The sequence below is a fragment of the Culex pipiens genome, chromosome 1 (genome assembly GCF_016801865.2).
Source record: "Culex pipiens pallens isolate TS chromosome 1, TS_CPP_V2, whole genome shotgun sequence".
NCBI lineage: Eukaryota > Metazoa > Arthropoda > Insecta > Diptera > Culicidae > Culex > Culex pipiens.
In genome coordinates, this window is record NC_068937.1 from 97,822,472 (window position 1) to 97,846,582 (window position 24,111).

General features: G+C 37.5%; 1 protein-coding gene across 2 annotated transcripts in view; it reads right to left on the bottom strand.

Moving 5' to 3' along the window:
* The window catches only part of LOC120427676 (uncharacterized), a 378,463-nt gene that overhangs the window by 189,042 nt on the left and 165,310 nt on the right, over nt 1-24,111 (bottom strand). For both annotated transcript variants that reach the window (XM_052706059.1, XM_052706058.1), the window contains 3 exons: nt 14,335-14,554; nt 7,714-8,394; nt 4,013-4,398 (listed from right to left, as the gene is read on the bottom strand). In XM_052706059.1, coding sequence (XP_052562019.1) covers nt 4,013-4,398; nt 7,714-8,394; nt 14,335-14,554 — 1,287 coding nt within the window. The remainder of the gene's footprint in view (nt 1-4,012; nt 4,399-7,713; nt 8,395-14,334; nt 14,555-24,111) is intronic.

The window sequence follows — 24,111 nt, forward strand, 5'->3', positions numbered from 1 at the left end:
TGTTCATATCATGCATGCGGTGAGGGGGGTCATTGTGCTAATGAATATTATTGCGCGTCAGTGTCGTGTGAGCAGCAGCGCCGGGAAGATGGATTTTTGTGGCGTTCTTTTTGTGCTGTATTCGTGATCGTGTTCATATCATGCATGCGGTGAGGGGGGTCATTGTGCTAATGAATATTATTGCGCGTCATTATCGTGTTAGCAGCAGCGCCGGGAAGATGGATTTTTGTGGCGTTCTTTTTGTGCTGTATTCGTGATCGTGTTCATATCATGCATGCGGTGAGGGGGGTCATTGTGCTAATGAATATTATTGCGCGTCATTATCGTGTTAGCTGCAGCGCCGGGAAGATGGATTTTTGTGGCGTTCTTTTTGTGCTGTATTCGTGATCGTGTTCATATCATGCATGCGGTGAGGGGGGTCATTGTGCTAATGAATATTATTGCGCGTCATTATCGTGTTAGCAGCAGCGCCGGGAAGATGGATTTTTGTGGCGTTCTTTTTGTGCTGTATTCGTGATCGTGTTCATATCATGCATGCGGTGAGGGGGGTCATTGTGCTAATGAATATTATTGCGCGTCAGTGTCGTGTGAGCAGCAGCGCCGGGAAGATGGATTTTTGTGGCGTTCTTTTTGTGCTGTTTTCGTGATCGTGTTAGGATTCTTGTGTCTTTGTTGTTTTATTTGTGTTTCCATCTGGAGTATTAGTTTTAAAATTATTTTCATTTTTTACAGCTTCCTGGAATTATTTTAAATTAAATGTCTACATGTAAATTTGTCTCCTTTCCTGTAATATACCATCTCCTCATATCATATATGATTAAATTGCTTTAATTAACGAAAATTTCTAAAACAGCATGGGAACCATCTGGAGCATTTATATTTTAAATAACTGTTTTTTACAGCTTCCTGGAATCATCTTGATTGTATTTATTATATTTATTATATTTATTTTATTTACTATATTCATTATATTTACTATTTATCATTATTACAAAACTATATGCTTATTAGATAATACACAACAGACTCACATTTACACTTACAAACATTCAAATCATTTAATACAATATGCATTCAACAATTTTCATCGGCCCGATGAAATTCCTCTAACCCCCATTCCGAACCTCCCAAAAATATTCCGTTCACTTTTAAAAGTCGCATGGGTTCCCTGCACTTTTGCCACTAGTGAACAACAAAAACATCCCGTCCCAAATCCCCACGGGACTGTATGGGCGTAGCCTTGGAGCACAGTGTGGAAATTTACGTTCTTAGATATTCTTGGTTGTACCGGGCAGCAATCAAATTGTCTAAGAATATTGAATTGACCATTGTGGCACCCCCTACAGCGTGGTGCAGACCCGTTATGCTATGCTATGCTATGCTATGCTATGCTATGGCCCTCCACAGGTAACACACTGAAATAGGGGAAATATATCCATTTTAAGCCTAATAAGCGGTCATGTTTGAATGATGCCGGATAATCTGAAGTTTTCCTTGAAATTTACTAAAACCAAGAACACCAACGAGTAGAGCAACTTTTTGTGAACATTTCTGTTTATTTTCACTTTCATTAAAAGTTATGCTATTCCTTTTACAAGCATTTAAATAAAATATTTCCCAAATGCATTCAAATCAGTCGAGTGCATTGGGCCACGCGCATTTCCCAATTTTCAGCTTAGTTCTTTTTTCTTCCAGCGTTCTTTTGGGTCTGCTTAGTGCTGCCAAAATTATAGAAATTTTAAGCGAACACTCACGAAAAGTAGCATTTGTAGAGAAAGTTTCCCAAGGAAGTCATCTCGGGCCGCTGATCTTCGTGCTGTTCATCAACGATTTGTGCTCCCGTCTTCAGTCGAGTAAGCTACTCTACGCCGACGACCTCAAAATCTTCCGACAAATTAGCGATGACGGTGACGTTCGTGCGCTTCAGAACGACATCAACACGCTGCTTCGATGGTGCGCTCAAAATGGAATGGAAGTGAACGAGAAAAAGTGCAAACTGATCTCGTTCTACAGGATCCGGAGGCCAATCCTAGCTGAGTACAACATGGATCAATCAGCACTTGAACGAGTTCAATCCATCGTGGACTTAGGCGTCACGATTGACTGCAAGATGGAATTCAACAAGCACGTCTCCATCTCCGTGGCCAAATCCTACGCTATGCTTGGTTTTCTCCGACGAAATGCAGCTGGCTTCACTGACCTTAGAGTCTTGAAAACCCTGTACCTTTCGCTGGTCCGCAGTGTGTTGGAGTACGCCGTACCGGTGTGGGCACCGTATTACGCCGTCCACCAGCAGAAGATCGCTCGAGTGCTGCCCTGGAACGACCCTGGCACTTTGGCACCCTACTCGGATCTGTGCGCGCTGGTCGGCTTGCCAACACTTCAACACAGGAGGAATCTTCTTCAACGACTGTTTGTATTTGACGTTTTGCGGAACAATATCGACTGTAGTGAGCTGCTGGAAGAGGTACACATCCGGGTGCCGTCGAGAGAGCTTCGTAACTACCAGCTACTTTCTATACCGAGACACACGACCAACTATGGACATCACAACCCTCTTGACGCCTGTTGTAGGAAGTTTAATCATCCGAGTATTTTAGAACATTTTGACTTTAATTTGTGCAGTAAGTCTGTGTTTAGAATTAAAATATTGTTACTTAGTTAGTAAGATAAAATCAAGTCTGAAAAGACGGCAAATAAATAACGATTATGTCAAAAAATAAAAACAAACCAAAATCACAAAGGGGTCGATGAATGCAAAAATCAGGTGTAATAAATAAAAAAAAATGAAATGTCAAGTCACTATCAAAAGAAACTTATAAAGTTAAATTTGGACACAAATTTGAGTACCTTTTATTTTTATGTTTTATTAAGTAGATATTATGCATTGGTGATCCCCTCGGCATTTCGTTCAGCCCAGTTAGCGAGCAGAATTTAGGAGGAAGCCCCGAAAACAGCATGATTTGAAAAAAAATGCTGTCCGGTCGGGCTCTACATTATTCTTGGGGTTCTGTGGCCAAAATAATTAGACCCGTATTTTTTTTGTTCAGCCCTTAGGGTGACCTACGTCATCCAAAAAATGACAATCTACGTCGATTTTCGTAAAAACCACATTTTTCAAAAAATTATAACTTCGCGCCATTTCAACCGATTTTAGCTGTCTTGGACGCAAATGAAAGGTGATTTATATCGAATTTTTTGCCATAAAAAATTTCTAACCCCAATCATTTATTAAAAAGTGTAATTTTAAATCAGAAATTATTTTTTTTCCAGATGAAAGAAACAACCCTTCTGGTTAATTGCAGATTTGAAAAGTACATTAAATATCCCTTACTAATGGCATGTCACACCATGTAGAGTAACGAAAAGTGGTAGAGGGTTTAAAACTATTCTTGTAATTTTCTGGTTCACAATATTTTTTTTCTTGTTTTGTGTATGTAAATTTTGACATTTTGACAACAAATTACCAAATCTCCACCATTAATTTCAGACTGAAAATGAAAGAGGTTATACCTAGATATTTAAAAATGGACATCGGATTTGTGGTTAGGGGCCAATGGTTTTCATCCTAAAAGATTTACTTGATTTCTAGTGTATCGATCTCTGTTTTAAATTCAATACATTTTTAAACTCAACTTTTCCCTCTACGCGTCGGCAAATAAATCGCATGATCGAACCTTTGAAAGTATCACGGGAAGCATAGAATATTATGCAAATTGCCACACAAATCCACCGTTACTGTTACTGACGGCTCTGCTGCAATGCAGAGCTTCAGCTTTACCGATTTAGCACGTTTGTACCGTTCCAAACAAATTGACCTTTCTATCGTCAAAAATTCGACGACATTCGGGCAACACATGAGAGTTTAGATTTTTAAAATGTTGTTGACTTTTTTCAGATTTTTTTTTGTCATCACAAATGTTTCAAAACTGAACATTTCACTTAAAAATATATTGCTTATTCGAAATTTACAAATTTCAAACTTTGCTGTGAAATTAAAATCCACACTTACCCTGGTCAGCGAGCTCTTCCGGTGGCCATCATCGTCATCCTCTTCGCCGTACTCGATGGCCTGCTGCTGCGGTGGCACCCTGGGCAGTGGCCGTTTGACCGCCCGCTTGCAGCGGTACCGTTCCGGGTCCGGGTTGATGACGTCGTACGGCTGCGGAAACCGATCACCACCGAAGCTGCCGTCGATGGCCGCCGGTGGGACATTTTCATAAATATTCTGCGTTGATTTTCCGCTCGCTGGCGGCGTCGGCCTTTGTGGCAATTGTGGCACTTGTTTGCGCTGGCAGTACGGGGAAAATCGATTCCGGTGCTGCTGTTGCTGATGGCCTGGGCCGATAATCTCCGGTGTGATGTGCTCGAAGCTTGGGCTGGTGGTTATTGGTGGTGCTGCAGTGATAAAATGAGATTCATGTTAAATTGCGAAAAAAGCAAAATATTGTCGAGATACCGTACATATCTTCCGATGAAAAAATGAGACAAATTGGAACACATTTATAAAAATTCTAATTCAATTCTTTGCAAAGCTATTCTGAACAACTTATTATCCAATTATAAAAAACCAGAACAGAAAATTGCAGAGAATTTTCTCAGAATTCCGAAAAAAAAAAATTGACGTGGACACTCATTTTTAAAACCAAACATATATTTACATATATTTTTTCTTGCAAGGAACACAGAGTACATTTCTGGATTAACAAACAAAATGTTCATGTTTTGCTTTTGAAAAAAAAAACTCTACATTTCCAAAAATCTGATATAATTTCATAATAATTCATAATGTTTGTAAGTTCTAAAACAAATTGAAAATACAGAAAAATGTATTGAAAACTAGAAAATTTGAAGATTGGATTTTTTTAAATGTTGCTCTAGGCAACATAAACTTTTTGCAACGACTTCTTTTTTTTCAAACTGAGCTGTGTGAAATTTGATTTGTCCATAATGCTTTGAGTATTTGTTCATAAATTAATAATCTTTGTAATTACAAATGGGCTCATTTAAAATTTACTAAAAATTTCATAATATGCAATATTAAACGAAGTGAAATTTTGCATAAAAAAAAAGTAAATCTTTCCCAGTTCCTGAGGGGAACACCCGTGAAGAGTATCGGGGCCGGCATTTACAAAGCGGATTCAGTGGCAGTTTTTCACTCAACTAATGTTAACATGTTAAGGTTAATGTTAACATTCCATAGGTCGCCTCTCCATAAGGTGTCGTGATAAGGTCCAGTTTGTGACGATACACTACCTTCCCTTTACTAAGCAATCGAATCCAGAAGGGAAAAGACCACCAGTTGTGTTGGTCCGAGCCGGGATTTGAACCCCGATCTACCGCTTACGAGGCGGAAGCGTTACCACTAGGCTACGTGGCTCGGTCATTTTGCATGCTTTTTCAATTTCATTAGAGTTTTTTTTGTAAGATACTAAAATTTTCACACATTTTCACTTTATTAGATTATTTTTTGTCAAAAATACTCAAATTTTAACAAAATACCGTGTATTTTTAAATACCTGAATTTAAAAATTTTCAATATCAAACGAAACGAAATTTGATATGCATTTTCACTTTATTATTTTTTTTTTGTGAAATACTAAAAATTTCACAAAATACCGTATTTTTTCGAAAATACTCAGATTTCCATAATTTGCAAATGGTTGATCTAAAATACTGATTTTTTTTATTAAATATGAAAAAAATTTGAAATAACAAGCCATAGTTTCAACATTTACATGAAAAAAGTGTTTTAAAATGCATTTTTTTTTTCAAAAAATGTACGAAACGAAACTATTGGCACTACGCCCCCCGGGGCATGGCCTTCCTCTAACGTGGGATTTCTGCTCCAGCGCCTCTGACGAGACAGGAGAAACTTCAAAAAATGTAAGATTTGACGAAAACGAAAAAAATTGCGAAAACAAATTCTGCGATAATAAACATCGACAATTTTCAAAAATTCAAAAGATTTTTAAATCAAAACAAACATGCTAAAAATGATTCTAAACGCAAGGGAATGCATTAAAAATTGATTTCAGCTGATTGAACTTAAATTTCCATTGAAATTTTGAAGTGTTTTGAAAAAATATTTTGTTTGCCCCCTGATTTCCGGGCCAATTTTAAAGAGGGGGGTGGGGGGGAGACAAAAACTTTAAATAAAATTTGTACCAGCCTTATGTAAAAAACTAAAATTTCTACGAATAACCTTATTATTTTTAAATCACTAAAAAGTTTATAATTTACAAACGAAGTGAAATTTTGCATGTATTTTCACTTGATTATAGGTTTCTTTTCAACTTAAATTTTCACAAACTATCATATTTTTAAAGCACCATATTTTTTTTTTCAATTAGATTTGAGTATATATACGGTAAATTACGGTATTCTGTGAAAATTATCTTACCAGAAAAATCTCTCATATACAGCAAATCCATTTGAAAAGAGCCTAAACCGAAAAAAAATTCTCCGATCGGGCTCAAATTTTTTCTGGGGGTTCCTTGGCCAAAATAATTAGACCCGATTTTTTTTTTTTTTGGCCATTAGGGTGACCTAGGTTGGTTCGAAAAATGGCAATTTTCGTCATTTTTCGCAAAAACCACTTTTTTCAAAAAAATCATATCTCCGTCATTTCATCCGATTTTAGCTGTCTTAGACGCAAAAGAAAGGTGATTAGTTTGGCTATTTGAGAAAAATAGTAAGAAGTTTCAAAAATCTAGCTAAACATTTCAAAAAGTCGTATGAAAACTTAAATGGCGTTTTGACCGTGTCTGGACCAAAGAGCCTATGTCTGAAAATATTTTTATCGGATTCCTCGGAAAATTTCACATATCGTATCAAAAAAATTGGCGATGTCGAACCGTACGTTTCCGAGATATGATATTTTGAAAATAAAAACTAAGTTTATCGACGCGCCACGCGCAAAAACAGGAAAATGACGAAATCGGCAAAAAATCCACTTTTTTCACTAAAACTGCGATAACTTAAAAATTTCAGCGATGACTAAACATGTCAGGGTACCAAAATTTTCGTAATTAAAATACGCAATGTTATGATTCAATAAGCCGAAATTAAATTTGTCTAAGGCCTTGCTTAAATGCTTAAAAAATTTCGCATCGTTATCCATATATGTACATACACAAAATAAGACAATTTGGATACTTTCAAAAAAATACGGTATTTTTTTTAAGTATGTTTATTAATTGAAGCTTCCTATATTATTGAAAAATATATTCTTAGTGAAAGCTTTGAAAATTTAACATGATTTGGTTGGATAAGTGAATTTTACAAATATACGACGATATCGTTATCGAATCTCGATAATTTTATCGTTAACATCCTTGGCTAACAATGTTCTACAAATTAACAAAGCAGAAAGATTAAGAGTAAAGTTGACTTGTTTTTTCAGGTGTAGTTAAATATTCAGCATATTTTCTTTGGAATAGTGAATTTTCGGTTATATTTCCCAGACCTGTTAACAATCAATTCAATTCAATCAATCGTACATTTTTTTTTCTTTTTGCATTTATATTTCAATAATAAGTTTTTAGTTCCTTGATTTTTTGGGTACATTTGAAGGAACAAAGACGTGAAATAAAATTTGCATTGGCCTCTGTTAAAGTGCCTTTATGTAATAAATAAAAAAAAAAATATAAATATGGGATGGATTCATGTTAAATATCGTTAAATTACAGGCCCACCGAAAAATTGATTTACCTTGCAATCGCTCCACTGCGGAACACGGCTGCTGCTGCCGCTGTTGCCCGGGTACAGATCCGTTATCGACCGCCACCACTGTCGTCACCGTTGACCCGCCATGTTTTACAATGTTAAATCGCTTGTCCTGCGTGACCGGTTCCACGCCACCATCATCCCTACCCATCCCTGTCGAGGGGGGAAATTTATCGCTGTTTGCCAAGTGCTGCTGCTCGGGCGGCGTCGAATATTTACTGGCAATTAAAACTTTTGTCGACGGCACTTGGCCACGGCGTGCGGCCGGCGTCGGCGGATTGCCACTTGGGGCAATCGTCCGCCTCTGGGCACACGGACTTGGCGGCTGGTTCTTGGGGCTGGTCTTGATGTAGTACCAATCGCTCAGTTTGCGCTGCTTGCGGGAATCGGCGTCCTCTGCGAGGGGCTCCAGCGCCGATTCCAGCGCAGGATCACTTTTGAGGCCACCATCTGGGGCGTCGCCGTTGGCTTCGTTAATGAGATTTTCATAATGCTGATTAACGGCTTGCCGTTCGGCGTGGAAAGTGTCGGTGATTTTGAGCGTTTCGAGTGCGTAATTTAGCCGGTCCAGCGATTCGAAGCTGGAACCGAGCGGGTTGTTGGGGCAGGTGGGGTCGCCGTCGTCGACGACGAGGGTTTGATCCTGGTTTTGGTAGATGTTGAAGGCTGAAAAGGAGATTTAAGAGGGTGAGCTTCAAAAATTATAATCAATTTATTCTGTTGAAGTGAAACGATACTAGCGACCATTTAAAAAAAAAAAAAACCTATTTTGATGCTTCAAGAAGTATTACAAATCCGGATGGCTCCATCGTCTGAAGCCAATATGACTAAAGAATAGTTATGTAGTCGCCGTCGTGCTAACTTGTCGTACGTGCATTTTGGGCCAAATTAAGTTAAGAACGCCATTTTGTGCAGCTCACAATGCCTCACCTTTTGACCTTCACAAATCCCCAAAATTCGTTTTCAATCCTGAGATATTCAATAAAAACCGAAAAAAACTCCGTGCATTTTTGTCACTTTTCATATGAAAGAAGTTTCAATCTTGTCGTGCTATCTTGACACAGCCTGAAAATTGATGTAAGTGCGACAACTGGCCAAAGGGATTTCAGGTCAGAACGCGTTTGACACACGTACAACCCGACTACCGTAAACATTTTCAATTATATTTCGGGACTCCGACAACCAAATTCAACCAAACTTCGGGGCAAAGCACAGAATGGTCAACCAAACAAAACGTGTTTGTTATTGTTTACATTGCGTGCTCTCGTTTTTGTTTATTCAAGGTCAAACATTAAAACGCGTTTTTCTCGGAACGTCAAAAAGCGACGTACGACAAGATAGCACGACAGCGTCGATTTGTATCCTCAAATAGCATAAACCCTTTGGAAAATAAGAATTGAATTTTGTTTTGTCCATAATGCTTTGAGATTTTGTTTGTAAATTAACAATCTAATTACAGGGACCGGATCCGAATCTCTTTTTTTTACGTAAATGGCCATGTCTTGGCAGAATTTCAACGTAATTAATCTAACCTCTGAGCAACTATCTACTAAATCGGCCGAAAGTCTCCATAAAATTTTGGCAGCTTTCTACTAAAACTTGATATGCAAAAAATACTATTTTTATTTTTTTTTCTGATATGTTTTAGGGGACATCAAATGCCAACTTTTCAGAAATTTCCATAACGGGCAAAAAATGTTTGACTGAGTTAAGAATTTTTGAATGAATACTATTTTATTCAAAAATCTAAATATTGGTGGCAAAAATTTTTCGATATAAAATCGAATTTGCAATCAAAAAGTACTTTAATTAATAAAGAGCAAAACATTAACTATAACGCCCTTTTGAAATGTTATCCTTGATTTAAAAAAATTGAGATGTTGTTTTGAAAAGATAAGAAAATTACGAATGTTTTATATTTTAACATTGAAAATCGGACCATTAGTTGCTGAGATATCGACGTTAGAAAATAATGGGTTGTTTGGGTGAGACTTAGAAAACATCAATTTTCCTGTTTTTAAATCTTTGCATGGCAATATTTCAGCAACTAAAGGTCGTAGCAACAAAGTTCAGAAGGGAAAAATATAGAGAATTTTCTCAGCTTTTCATTTTTTTTTTTTCAAAAGTGGGCAAACATGGGCAATAATTTAAAAAAATGAATAACTGCGACTATTTTTAAAAAAGTTACATAAAAATGGCTATAACTTTAAAACGGTGCACTTTATCGCAATTTCACTACAGTACTTTTTGATTGCAAAGTCGATTTTACATCAATAAATGAAGTTGAAATTTTTTGGCGACCAATGTTTCGATTTTTTTTTAAATCTGTATTAATTCAAAAATTCTTAACTCGGTCAAAGATTTTTTGCCCTTTCTGAAAATTTCTGAAAAGTTGGCATTTGATGTCCCCTAAAACATATCAGGAATAAAAAAAATAAAAAATAGTGTTTTTTTGCACATCAAGTCTAAGCAGCATGAGCATGAGAGCATGAGCATGAGAGATCACCCATGGTTGCCCCTCCGTTGCTGAACAGAACCGTAATATCCTTTCAGCACTACTGATTATAGGCTTCGACGATCTAGTGGTGTTTCCCTTATCAACAGCATGTATGAATGCGCTGAAAAGATAAAACACCATGATTGCTAAAGCTAGATCAGTTGCGAATAGGTAACAGTCATTGGCCACCAACGGCGCCCGCCATGTCAGTTTGTAGACCTCGATTTTAAGGGACGGGAATGTTAGTTAGCGCAGGTTGCTACTAGGGCAGCTGATTTACTCTGTGCTTACACCCCACGAGCGCCAGGAACCTGAAAACTTGTTAGTAGGATAGGGTGTTTGGTCAGGATTCATCATAGAAGATGATGATGCGACCCAAAATCATAAAATCATAGTGTTTGTTGAACGGTATTTTGTATTATTCTCAAGGCAAGCAATCGGAGGCTGCGGATGAGACATTTCCCGTTTATCTGTTGTTAAATTTTAAATGAAATGGTCTAGTCTTAGACAGCCGGCTGTGGAAAGATAGAACCAAAATCATTTGTAATTAAAACTGAAGGGTTAAACAGTGTAATTTTTAACTTGAGATGATTTCACGAGTTTTGAATGATTGATGTTTAGTGAGGTACTGATTAACTTTGCGAACGACGAGTTACGATGTATCGAGATGAAATGGTATGATAGGGTTTTGTTGTTGTTGCACATCGACAACGGACGCGAAAAATTTACCGACCCGACGAAAAGGCATCGCAAATCGAACTGACTGTCATCGGGACAGTCAAAGCCAGCCGCACCTTCACACGCACACACGCACGCGAAAAAAAAAACGAAAAACACACTGCGACGGACGCGAAAAATTTTGCGACCCAACGAAAAGGCATCGCAAATCGAACTGGCTAACTGTCATCGGGACAGTCAAAGCCAGCCGCACCTTCACACGCACACACGCACGCGAAAAAAAAACGAAAAACACACTGCGACGGACGCGAAAAATTTTGCGACCCAACGAAAAGGCATCGCAAATCCTTTTTTTGCACATCAAGTCTAAGTGACAAAAAGTTAAATTAGAAATCACCATAACTTTTTTTTACCGTGTTTATTTTTTTTCAGTGTAGTCCTTATCCATACCTACAACTTTGCCGAAGACACCAAATCAATCAAAAAATTCCTTCAAAAGATTTAGATTTTGGGATTTCCAAATACCATTATTTGTATGGGCAGCTGCCAAATTTGTATGGAAAATTATATGGACAAACTAATGATGCAAAATGGCTTCTGTTGGCATACCGAAGGCACCAAAAAAGTTTCAGCCGGATAAAAATGCAAAATAAAACGAATTACAGTCATCCCACATATTCGGAACACCCACAAATTCGGAACACTTTTGTGATAATTTGTCAATAGCATACAAAATGCATCTTTTCTGGTGACCCTACTATTTTTAGGACCTTTATTTTTACATTCTCTTGCTATTTCACTAGTAAAAGTAGTAATTTTCATGAAATTAACTACATTTCAAGACTATTTTATTCGAAGCAGCAAAATACTGCCTCCAAATTGGTTGTTCCATATTTGTGGAATGTTATTGTACCTCCCACAATTGTGGAACACCTGAATTTAACTGATATTTTCACAAAAAAAGTTATCAGACCATTCATAAAACATTACTAAGCTTGAGTTACATTGGTTTCAGTGTGTGAAGTCATTATTTTGTACAAAATGTTGACTCCTGGAGTGAACCAAAGTTTGTTTACATCCGTAAGAAAAGCGTTCCGAATTTGTGGATTTCAAGGGTCAATGTTTTTCTTAAAAACTTGATATAAAACGTAAACATTTACAGTCAATACATCAATCAAAAGATCACTTGAAAGGCATTCACATGAAGGTTAAAGCAAATCATTATGTTCAATTATCGATTTACTATGCTTTTTTGAACGTTGGCCGATCTGTAAACTGTTCCGAATAAGAGGGATGACTGTACTGAAGTCTCAGAGAATTGCTCTTCTGCTAAAATTTATAAACTCTTTTCTAAATTCTGGCCAAAGTGGACAAATTTAGCTCTATTTTATTTATAAGCATTGAAACATTTGAAATATTATTTAAGCTTCGGCGGATAGCTGTCAGAACACACAAGCGCTGCACTGCCCATGATCGCATAAATGTCCCATATGCATTTTCATCACTTTTGAGTTATTGATGCAGTTTGGTTCAAAATCGTGTGCTCTTTCTAAAGAGCCTATAACATCCAGTACTTTGTTCGAGAAATCGGGAGGAAATCCAGTTTTTTCGTGAAAACTTAACACGTAGCTATATGTGTGGGACAAACTTCAAATGCGTTTTTCTCAGATTGCTGTTTTTGCATATGGGACATTTATGCGATCATGGGCAGTGCAGTGCTTTCAAATGGTTCATTAAATTTGCCATAGGTGGCAGCACTCAAATGTATAGTGTCTATAGTATATAATTAAGCGTTAGCCAAAGCTTTCGTACTGTGTGGTTGCAAGGCTTTCATGAGGATCCTTGTGATGGATTACCCCTTCAAAAATGTTGATAACTTACACCGTTTTCGAGATATGGCCACTTGAAGTTAAATTTTTACAAAAAATATGCAAATATATTTTTTTTAATTGTGTCAGTGAGTGAACAACACAAAACATTTGAAATCTTTTCGAAAACTATATTTGAAAATTATAGGATTAAGACCAAAATTTTGAAAGGGCCAGACATTCAATATTACGCCCTTTTGAAATTTTCGTCTTGATTTCACATTTAAAAAAAATCTCGAAAAAATTAGAAAATTTCTCAAATGTTTAAGTTTTTAACCATGATAATTTGACCATACTTGCTGAAATATTGCCATTAAAAAATGGGAGGCTGTTCAGATGAGACTTTGAAAACATCAATTTTCCTGTTTGTTTTCGAGCACTTTTTTAAACTTAGACATTAATTAAAAAAATATGATGAATTCAAAGGATTCTAGCTGAAGGATTTAGGGGAAATATACCCTTTCTAATCAAACACCTATCTTCGTCATATGGAGAGTTTGATGCTCGATCAAAGCTCCAAAAATACTATTTAGGCTATAAACTTACCAGCAACAGCACCGCCTCGAGTAAGCACGCAAATGTATGCCACTTACTGGCCAAAAAGATCAAATTTAATGCACTTTTGATCATAATTTCTATTTTGCGAGACCATTTCTCATCATTTTGGTGGCACACACATCCACACGCAAGATGAGAGGTTAACTGCTTAACGAAAGTCGCCATCAATATCCTTTCTCTTGCGCTAACGATTTCAAAGCGCTTAAAATATGAAATTGCTTCCAACTACCGGCAATATTTACTTTTGCCCATTAGTTAGTCACTCACTTGAAAAATAATCCCGAAACATGTAAATAATTAGCAAGCGCCATCAAAAAAACAAACGCGCTAAGTCTTTTGACGTTTCAATTTTGACCACCCATTCCAATCGAAGGCTGAAGAAAACCGAGCGAGAAGCGAAGGCAAATAAAGAACAAAGGGTGGCCACCAACACCACCAGCAGCGCTTGTGGTGTTGCCAGGAAACTTTCTCTATAAATGCTACTTTTCGTGAGTGTTCGCTTAAAATTTCATCAATTTTGGCAGCACTAAGCAGACCCAAAAGAGCGCTGGAAGAAAAAAAGAACTAAGCTGAAAATAGAAAAATGGGCGTGGCCCAATGCACTCGACTGATTAGAATGCATTTTTGAAATATTTTTTTTAAATGCTTGTAAAAGGAATAGCATAACTTTTAATAAAAGTGAAAATAAACAGAAATGTTCACAAAAAGTTGCTCTACTCGTTGGTGTACTTGGTTTTAGTGAATTTCAAGGAACACTCCAGATTATCCAGCATCATTCAAACACGACCGCTTATTAGGCTTAAAATGGGTATATTTCCCCTACTTGATTTTTAATTCGTGTTCATCGTTCATCGGATAAGCTCATCCGTTCGTGTCTCTTCAGGTTAACCAACTAATTGCCATTGTTCGCGTCAAAGAATTAATCTACCAATTTTTTTTCCAGAATCACCACCAATCCGGTCCCCTAGCGACAAAAATCAATGGAAAAAAAATCTCCATACTCACCCCCTCCGGCAGTGTTGCCAGCTTTGCCCCGCGACGGGGACGGCGGGCTGGAAAAGCTCCCACTGCTCACGCAATCCAGCAGCCCGTCCAGACTGATGGCATCCGTGGAAACGCTCAAACTGGCCGCCAGGAGCGGATCCCGATGGTGTTGGTTCTGCTGCCGGGTTCGTCCATCCCGTTGACCATCCCGTTGACCATCCGCCGGGTGCTTGAGCAGCAGCTGTGACACACAAGGAAAAAGGACAAAAGTTAATTAATTCAACTCGGTGGGGGTGAGACAAAGCCAAGCAGTGCTGCCAGCTTTGGAATGCTTCGGCTTAATTATTTTCAATATTATAAGAACGAATTATAATTAACGCGCGTGCACTTTCGCTTATCCTTGTGCCATGTGCGCCATTTAAATTGGAGATTAATTTTAAAAAACGCACCAGAGGTTAAAAAGTACACGCGCTCGTTCGTGGTGACAAAGCGGAATTGTGAACGAAGTGGTCATTAATCATGGAATGCAATAATCGATCAAAAGTAGGTCGATCGAATAATTATTCGGGAGCAAATGGAGCAGAAGAAATGTGGGAAATCGGAAATTACTATGATAAACAAGCGTTATTAATTTCAAATATGTCAGAAACATGTAAATGGATGGAACAATCCTGTGGAAAATTAAAAGCCATGAAGAATGAAGTGCTAAATAACTTTGTATAAATTTCAAGTTCAAGTTTTTATTGGATTTACCGTAAACTGGGGTGACTTTGATAGCCCTGGGTGACTTTGATACTTTGATAAACATTTTTGAGAATTTTTAGTATGTAAGCATTAAGTGATAGCTTATTTCGAACATATATGCAAAAATGTGACTGTTACATTGGATGTATCAAAATTAGTGGCCAAATCAAATTTCTATCAATATCACCCTGGGCTATCAAAGTCACCCCAGTTTAAGGTATCCTGTTTGTTGTTTTGAATTTGAATTTTAAAATGCAGCTGATAACCGGAAATAACATTCCAAACTGACGTAGCTCATAATATTCACTGTTTTCGTAAAAAGAGATTCCAGATCATCCTCCGTGTACACACGAGAGCAAGCAACAATCAAGTGCTCAGTGCTCCATCGTTTTTTCGATTTTTTTTCGCCGTAATTGATTGTGATTACCCGCTAGTTTGCTTCTCCAGCATGCCAAAGGCCGGTCGTGGCCGTGGCAGTTCGAGTGCGGCCTCGGAAACCCCGCGAAGTTCGTCTACCGGCCGTGTGCAAAAAGGTAAACAAACCAACGCCGTGTCGACCGCCATCGCGCAGGGGAGCGTGAGCGCAGAAGGCATCGATAAAAAGTATCTACATCCCGGATATGTTCCGAGATCACCAGTGCGAACCCGTTTCGGTACTTCTGGTGCCACGACCAGTGGCACATCAACATCCGCCAACATCCCCATCAGGAACGAGTTCCAGATGCTAAGTGACGATGGGGAAAACAACAACAACAACACCGACGGTAGTAGCACTACCGACGACGACGACGACGACGATGGTCGTGCACGGAAAAAAGTGCCGACGTCAAAAAAGAACAATTCTCCAACGGTACGAAGACCACCTCCAATTTTTGTATTGGACACGTTGGCGGACGATGTTGACGAGTTGCTGGAAGGCCTCGGATATTGTCTGAAAATCGGTAAATCGTCAGTGCAAGTGATTACACTGAGCAAACAAGATTTCGACCTGGTGTTTGAAGAATTGAAGCGTAGCAACTTCAACTTCTACACATTCAAACCCGAGAAGCCCCCTGTTAAGATCTTCTTGCAGGGTTACCAAGACCGTCCAGTTTCCGACCGGAAGAAGCACCTTTCGGACGCCGGAATAAAACCGCGGGAGATAAAAGTGCTCTCGCGAAAGACAACGGTAACAGGTACTCACACACTGTACCTGTTGTACTTCGACCGCGGCACCGTCAAGATCCAAGACCTGCGGCGGACTAAGACGTTGGACGGTTTTTGGGTAAACTGGCGCTTTTACACCAAGAACCCGACGGACGTAGCGCAATGCCACCGTTGCCAGAAATTCGGCCACGGCTCGCGGAACTGCAACCTCCGGCCCCGCTGTGTGAAGTGCGGTGAAGCACACCTCTCGGAGGCGTGCGCACTGCCACGAAAGGCGGACTTGGGGGACAAGGCAGAACAATCCAAGCCGCGCGTAAAGTGCGCGAACTGTGACGGCATCCATACCGGCAATTACCGCGGATGCGTCGCGCGCAAGGCCTACCTCGAGGAGCACGAAAAGAGGAAGAAGAAAGCAGCAGCGTCCCACCCTCCTCAGCGAAGTACGAGCGCAGCCGGAAAACTCAGCGTTCCCTCCTGGTTGGGGGCGTTCGTTCGCCAGCGTGGTCGCTGCCGGTAGCGGCAGTACGGCCCAGCAAGAAGTCACCGGGGAAGATCTCTTAACCCTGCTTGAGTTCTTTGCTCTCGCGGGTGAGATGATGACGCGGTTTCGGGGCTGCCGGAACAAGGCGGAACAATTCCTGGCCCTTGGGGAACTGATGATCAAACACATCTACAAAGGATAAATAACCTGTGATCTAGATATAAGCTTTCTCTTCCTCTATCCCCTTTCCTTTGCAATTTCAATAAGTTTTTTTTTTAATTTTTCTTACTCTTGCTAGTGCCTTAGTTAAAGAAATAATTGTTCCAAAATGGATTATGATGCAACACACAGCTGAAAGGAACTCCAAAACTCTGTTATGCACTTCAAAATAACTCATTGTATCTTGATTATTCACCAATAAAACCGAATTGAAATTGAAAATTAAGATTCCAGATTCGGATTCAGCGTACAAAATTGCGATTAGAAAGCATATGCTGGCCTTTAAGACATATCCTTGCAATGTCGTTTAATTAGTAGGCCATGCTTGATAATTCTTAGAAATTTAGAAAATTTGTATTGATGTATTGATTCCAATTAATTTTCGAAAATTTGTTCAAAAAGTTACTTTTTTTGGCAAATTGAAGAGGAGGGGGGGGGGGGTGCGAGAAAATATTTTATTATTTTTTTATTGTCTAAACATTCACCAAACATTCAATATTACGCCCTTTTGAAATATTAGTCTTAATAAAAAATCTAAATATTGTTTTAGAAAAGATCGGAAAATTTCACGAATGTTTCATGTTTTAACGTTGGAAATCGGACCATTAGTTGCTGAGATATCGACATCAGAAAATGGAGGGTTGGTTGGGTGAAACTTAAAAAACAATCCTTTTTCTTTTTCCTTTATCCTGTGTATCTCAGCAACCAGCGGTTGCCCAGTTTCTAAAATTCTTGTTGACAAAAGCGCGAGAGAAAAGTGCGGGCATAATCTAAGTTCTGGTGCAATGATCAATGACTTTTCGAAAAAAATATTTTCAGGAATGGACCATCATGGACACTATTTTAAAAAATCATTAAACCGGTTTTTCCCGGACAAAATTTAACTTTGAATGGCTATATTGTAAAACCAGTGCACTTAATCAAAAATAATTGTTAAGTTCTTTTTAATTGCAAATTTGATTTTACTTAAAAAATTAGATCAAAAAAATTTGATTACAAGATTTATTTTATTTACAAAAAATCGCTTTTTAAAAAAATCAAAACTCGTCGGCAAAATTTTGGTCCATACTTCTTAAAAGCTTACCCTAGAAGACGGAAATAACTTGGGAATAACATTTTTTTATATTTGAAAATACTAGGCCAACAATGTTTCATGTTATTTATAACAAGATTTGTTATTCGACGTTATGAATGTTTTTGTTATTGTAATAACAAACTAGAGACACTTTTACTAATTTTTCGAACAAATCTTTGTTATTATTTTTTGTTTTTTTACACACATAACAACTAATCCGATCAACCCAATAACAGTTGGAGGTATTCTTCCATAACAAAAAATGTTATTCCAAAGTTGTTTTGGCTTTCAACCAATATCAGACCAATAACACATTTTGTTATGATAACATAAACTGTTATTAACCTCTCTACAACCTATATTCGATCTAAAAAATCGCCAAAAATCAATTTTCCAACTTGTTTTATGTGACTTTGCAAATGTTTTTAAAAATGTAATTTTTTTAGGGGTCAACTTTGGCTGTGTTTTTTACTAACATTTCCTATATTTTCAGTAAAAAAACGTATGCAGTAATTTTTGTAGTGTCTCAGACTATGCCTCTACGCACTTTTTTGCAATTTAAATGATGATGGTGCGATTCTATAGCAGAAAATGTGAAAAACATGCAAAAAATTGAAAAAGTGACTGTAAAAACGTGAAAAAATTAGATAGGCAAAATGTAATAATATTAGGTGGTAGAATAGGCCAAATACTACCAAAAACAAACATAAACTAAACAAGATAAATGCAAATTAAAATACTAAAAATAAAACAAGAAAACTTGAAGAAAACATAAAACAAGAGAAGTAAAGTTTTTCGTAGAACAAAAGTAGCTCAAAATGACCTCCTGAACAAGGGAAAAATAAAACTCTCGAAAAAAAAATTAGGGCAGTAGAGGGTTAAGCCATTTTGCAAAAATGGATTTTTCAAGAAGATTCCATAACACTTTCTGTTATTTTAACAGTATTTGTTATTGAAATAGTATAGATTTTGTTATTACCGTCTGCCCGGGTAAAAGATGCGGGGTTTTGTCCCCTAAAACATATAAAAAAAACGGATTTTGGGAAAAAAAAAATTTTGTTAAAAAAAAGTAAATTAAAAAATCATAAATTTTTGTTTGGTGTTTTTCTGAATTGTCCTCATCACTACCTACAACTTTGCCTAAGACACTAAACCAAAAAAAAATTCCTTGAAAAGTTACACATTTTCGAATATTTACGTACCATTGTTTTATGAACAGTTACACTATGGGCCATTAGGGTGCAATATCCAAATCGGTTTTCCAGCACAACAATTTTTCAGTTCATTTTGGAGTCCTAAACAACTCCCCAAAGTTTGAGAACGATTGGTTGAGTCCTCACTTTGCGCAAAGCAATTTAATTTTCCATATAAATTTGTATAAAAAAATCTTTTTTTTATTTTGATATTTAAAAAATTCACGTTACACGCTATATCATAACCGGACTCATATAAGGATGCTCTGAAATGTGCTTTACAACTTTTCCGAAGAGAGTATGGTACTAACTTGCTCCTGAAAGAAAATACAGCGTCCTCAAAACTTGTCTAAAATGTGTTTTTCGAGCAAAAAATTACCTTTCCAACGAAGTAAAAAAAATAAAATGGCTGAGCTAAGTTAAATTGAAACATTTAGCTTTTTTTTTACGAAAAACGCTAACTTTTATCTTATTTTTTTTGACTTGCAGCTTGCATATCTCCGTAATGAGCAAACTCAGAGCATTGAAAATTTGGATTTTTCTTAGGTAGAATGTTTACTTTCGAGAAAAAAATACCAAAAAATATTTGGAGAAGGTCTTGACCACCCAAAATTGTATGGAGACTTTTATGGGTGAACCAATGACACAAAATGGCTTCTTTGGTTGTGGGGAAGGGCCTCACAAAGTTTGAGCCAAATAAAAAAATACAAAAAATGAAAATGGTCGAAATCTGCCGATTTCGTAGAAAATTCGGAAAAAGTTGCACCGAACCCTCTTCGTTTTTTGTGAAACTTACAAACTCTAAGGGGTAATTATACTTGCTCTACAACTCTACAAATTGTTCTGAATGAAAAAAATACCTCTCTGGATTATTGCAGATTCGAAAAGTACATACAATTTTCCACAAAATAACATGTCTCTCGATTTTTAACAGTTGGGTCACGGGAAATGGTAGCAATTTTAAAGCTTTTTTTTCGAAATTTTGTGTACGCCATCAAATCGGGCGTCAGATTTAACACAAAATTCCCTTAGACACCAACTTTCTATCTCTTCACGGTATCGAGCTACAAATCACCGAAAAATCAATCTTAGTGAAAATCCAGAAAAATGTAAGGGGTCGCACCGCCCCACCGGCACGGGAAATCGAATAATGGGCCACAGATTCATGATCAGGGACCAGAACTACCCTCTCTAGCAAAGTTTCACGGAAATCTAAGAGGGGTCAGGGCAACTGCTGTGTGAGTTGGCGGGTATCTCAGTAGCTATTGTTTTGATTTTCAATGTGAAAAAAACTTTAAACTTAAATTTAATTTGGGATTGCTATAAATAATAACATTACAGCAAATTTTAGGAAAATTCTCCAACCTTTTCAAAAATTATCAAGTTTAAAGATCAGGAAATACATCGCAAAGTGAAAGCAGAAGCTTGCACGCAAGGCGGAAAGGTGTGACATTTTTCTTGAAAGTATTATGTTTGTCAAGCATGTGATTTCGAAGAGAAACTTATACCTTTAATTGTTTTTTTTTAATGATTGTTATGTTATCTTTACAAAAGCACATCACCATTGATGAAAACGCTAAAATTTTCATCAAAGGATAGTTAGTTTGTTATTGATTTAAAATTAAACCTATGTAGGTATTATTGGTTGATTCAAAATATCGCTAAATCAATCTTATTTAAGCGCCACAGCTGTCAATTCAACACACAGCAAGTTAGTTTGAACAATGTAACGAAAAGGGGTCATTGCTCTGCTGCTGCCGTTGCACAATTTGCATACTCTACGGGAGGGACAAAGTTTTCCTCTCCACCCGTCTCCCCGTCACATTAACCCCTTTGGCAGCAGTACCAAAGTCGTAAATTCCACTCCACTAGACAGAGGGCAAATTAGTCCTAGTGCCGGAAAAGCAGAACATCTCAACTTTGACCTGGCCCAACCGACACACCGGCCGCTTGGGACCGTTTTGCAAGGGCCAATACCCCGCAAGTTATGCAAAACGAAGGCTCCATCTATCGGATGGTTGGGCTAGGTTAGGTTTGGTCTGTGCAGTTTCTGCTGGGTGCCTTGGCCAAAAGGGCTTGGTCAGGCGTTTCGGATTCTACGGGGATGCTTGTCTTGTCTTGTTTATGGAAACTCTACAATTTCTCAAATCGATGGATTCTTTAGGGGTCAAACTGTTTGGAAATGTGATGCTCTTTTCAGAAAAAAAAGAGCTACAATTTTATAGAAATCACAGCTTCCAGAATTGACAAGTTTTGATCAAAAGAACTGAAAACGAAAATTGAAATATCATTTATTCCCTTTTCCCATTCATGATCGTTGCCGTCATCGCGCTGGCTATTCCCCGGAATCGAATTCACAATTCAGAACCTTCAAAGCTTTCAAAGTCAGTCCCGTTCCCGGAAAGCACTTTCATGCATGAATCATAAAGAAACATTTTCCCGGTATTTCCACCGAGCATTTCCCGCGCGCTTTGTGGTGTGACAAAGAGAATAAGGTCGATGAAGTTCTGTGGGTTTTCCCCGTTTGATCAAAGTGTAGCAAAAGTGAATGTTTCGAGGAAATCAAGCTTGAATTTATCATCCTTTAAAAGATAAGTAGAACGCTTTCCAAGTGACCTGATTAAATTAGTTAGTGCAATGATTCCATCTTAATTCACTTGCTACTGGAAGGAAAAAAAGAAGAAAAAAAAACACAATTACTTAGTGCACTGTGTTTTCTGGTCTCGGCTACTGACTTTGTAGGTTGGCTTGGTGCCCATCTCAGGGTGGACACTAATTGGCTGTTTTATCTTTTAATTTTATTAATTTTAGGCAAACTTACCATTTGTTTTAAATCTGCTGTAAAGAGATAGGATGTTTCACGATACAGCACAGAAGCGATGCAATATAACAAAAGTAACTTGGTCAAAAGTATTTGACATTGAAATTGTGCTAAACTTTTTTTTATGGAACAAGGTTTGTAATAGTAGGTTATGCAACAAGTTGCAGAACAAGACTTTTCAGTACGAGAAGTTCATTTATCCAACGAGGTTCCCCGAGTTCGATTAATAGAACGAGTGTTGAAAAAAAAAACAAGTTTTGCAACGAGTTGCATAAAACATTTAAAGCCATTCCGAAAACTAACTTTTGGGTGGATTTTAAGTCAAATGTCGAATGTCAATTCGACGTGCAAATCAACTTTGATCAAGTTCAACTTTTCAGCACTCATTTCAGTGCTAAAAAGTATAACTTTTCAGCTCTTGTGTCGAGGAGTAGAGGAAATATACCCTTTCTAATCAAACACCTATCTTCGTCATATGGAGAGTTTGATGCTCGATTAAAGCTCCAAAAATACTATTTAGGCTATAAACTTACCAGCAACAGCACCGCCTCGAGTAAGCACGCAAATGTATGCCACTTACTGGCCAAAAAGATCAAATTTAATGCACTTTTGATCATAATTTCTATTTTGCGAGACCATTTCTCATCATTTTGGTGGCACACACATCCACACGCAAGATGAGAGGTTAACTGCTTAACGAAAGTCGCCATCAATATCTTTTCACTAACGCTAACGTTTTCAAAGCGCTTAAGATATAAAATTACTTCCAACTACCGGCAACATGTTCTTTTGCACATTAGTTAGTCACTCACTTGAAAAATAATCCCGAAACATGTAAATAATTAGCAAGCGCCATCAAAAAAACAAACGCGCCAAGTCTTTTGACGTTTGAATTTTGACGACCCATTCCAATCGAAGGCTGAAGAAAACCGAGCGAGAAGCGAAGGCAAATAAAGAACAAAGGGTGGCCACCAACACCACCAGCAGCGCCTGTTGGAGTGAGCCAGTGATGCCAGGAAATTTTCTCTATAAATGCTACTTTTCGTGAGTGTTCGCTTAAAATTTCATCAATTTTGGCAGCACTAAGCAGACCCAAAAGAGCGTTGGAAGAAAAAAAGAACTAAGCTGAAAATAGAAAAATGGGCGTGGCCCAATGCACTCGACTGATTAGAATGCATTTTTGAAATATTTTTTTTAAATGCTTGTAAAAGGAATAGCATAACTTTTAATAAAAGTGAAAATAAACAGAAATGTTCACAAAAAGTTGCTCTACTCGTTGGTGTACTTGGTTTTAGTAAATTTCAAGGAACACTCCAGATTATCCAGCATCATTCAAACACGACCGCTTATTAGGCTTAAAATGGGTATATTTCCCCTATTACTTTTCAATTTAATATTTTTAAAAATATATTTAAAAACAAAAAAAGGATATCAATTAGTTTCGTTTTTTAATTAAATACTTTTGTCTTTCTTTGTTTAAACATTGTTTTAATGGATTCACAATTTTGGACCGGCAATTCACCGGGACAATAATGCATAGAAACATTAATCGCATTATTCTCAGTTGCAAGTTGATCAGGGCACAATTATCCGTAGAACTATGTTTTGGAAGTAATATTTTGACTATTTTGCAGAAAACAAAATTTAAATTCAAAGAAAGCTTACGCCCGAAATTTTAGGCTTTTACAAAAATGCATTTCCAGTCGTCAAGTCGAAGCTTGAACGCCAGCTTGAATCTTCTGGCTTATTGTCATATAACAGCAAGCTGCACTATTGATACATTGCTCTATTTTAGGTGAATCATATACAAGCATTGAAGACTGTGTACCATTTTTATTTTTCCAGTTAGACCGTGGCAAATATTTTTTAAAGTTTATGTCCCTCGACTCTGATCAAAGTCGAGGGAGGCAAAATAATAAAAAAAGTTAAAAATTTAAATTACAGGCCACGGTGTCAACATTTTAATGAAAAAAGTGTTTTGAAATGCATCATACACCTGTCCAGTTGTTTTGCTATCATCGATTTCCAAAATTTCTAAGTACTGACGAAAATTTTATTTTTGCTAGAAAAAAAAGTTTTTGCGGTGCTGTACACTGTAATTTCATAAAAGTTCAAAATA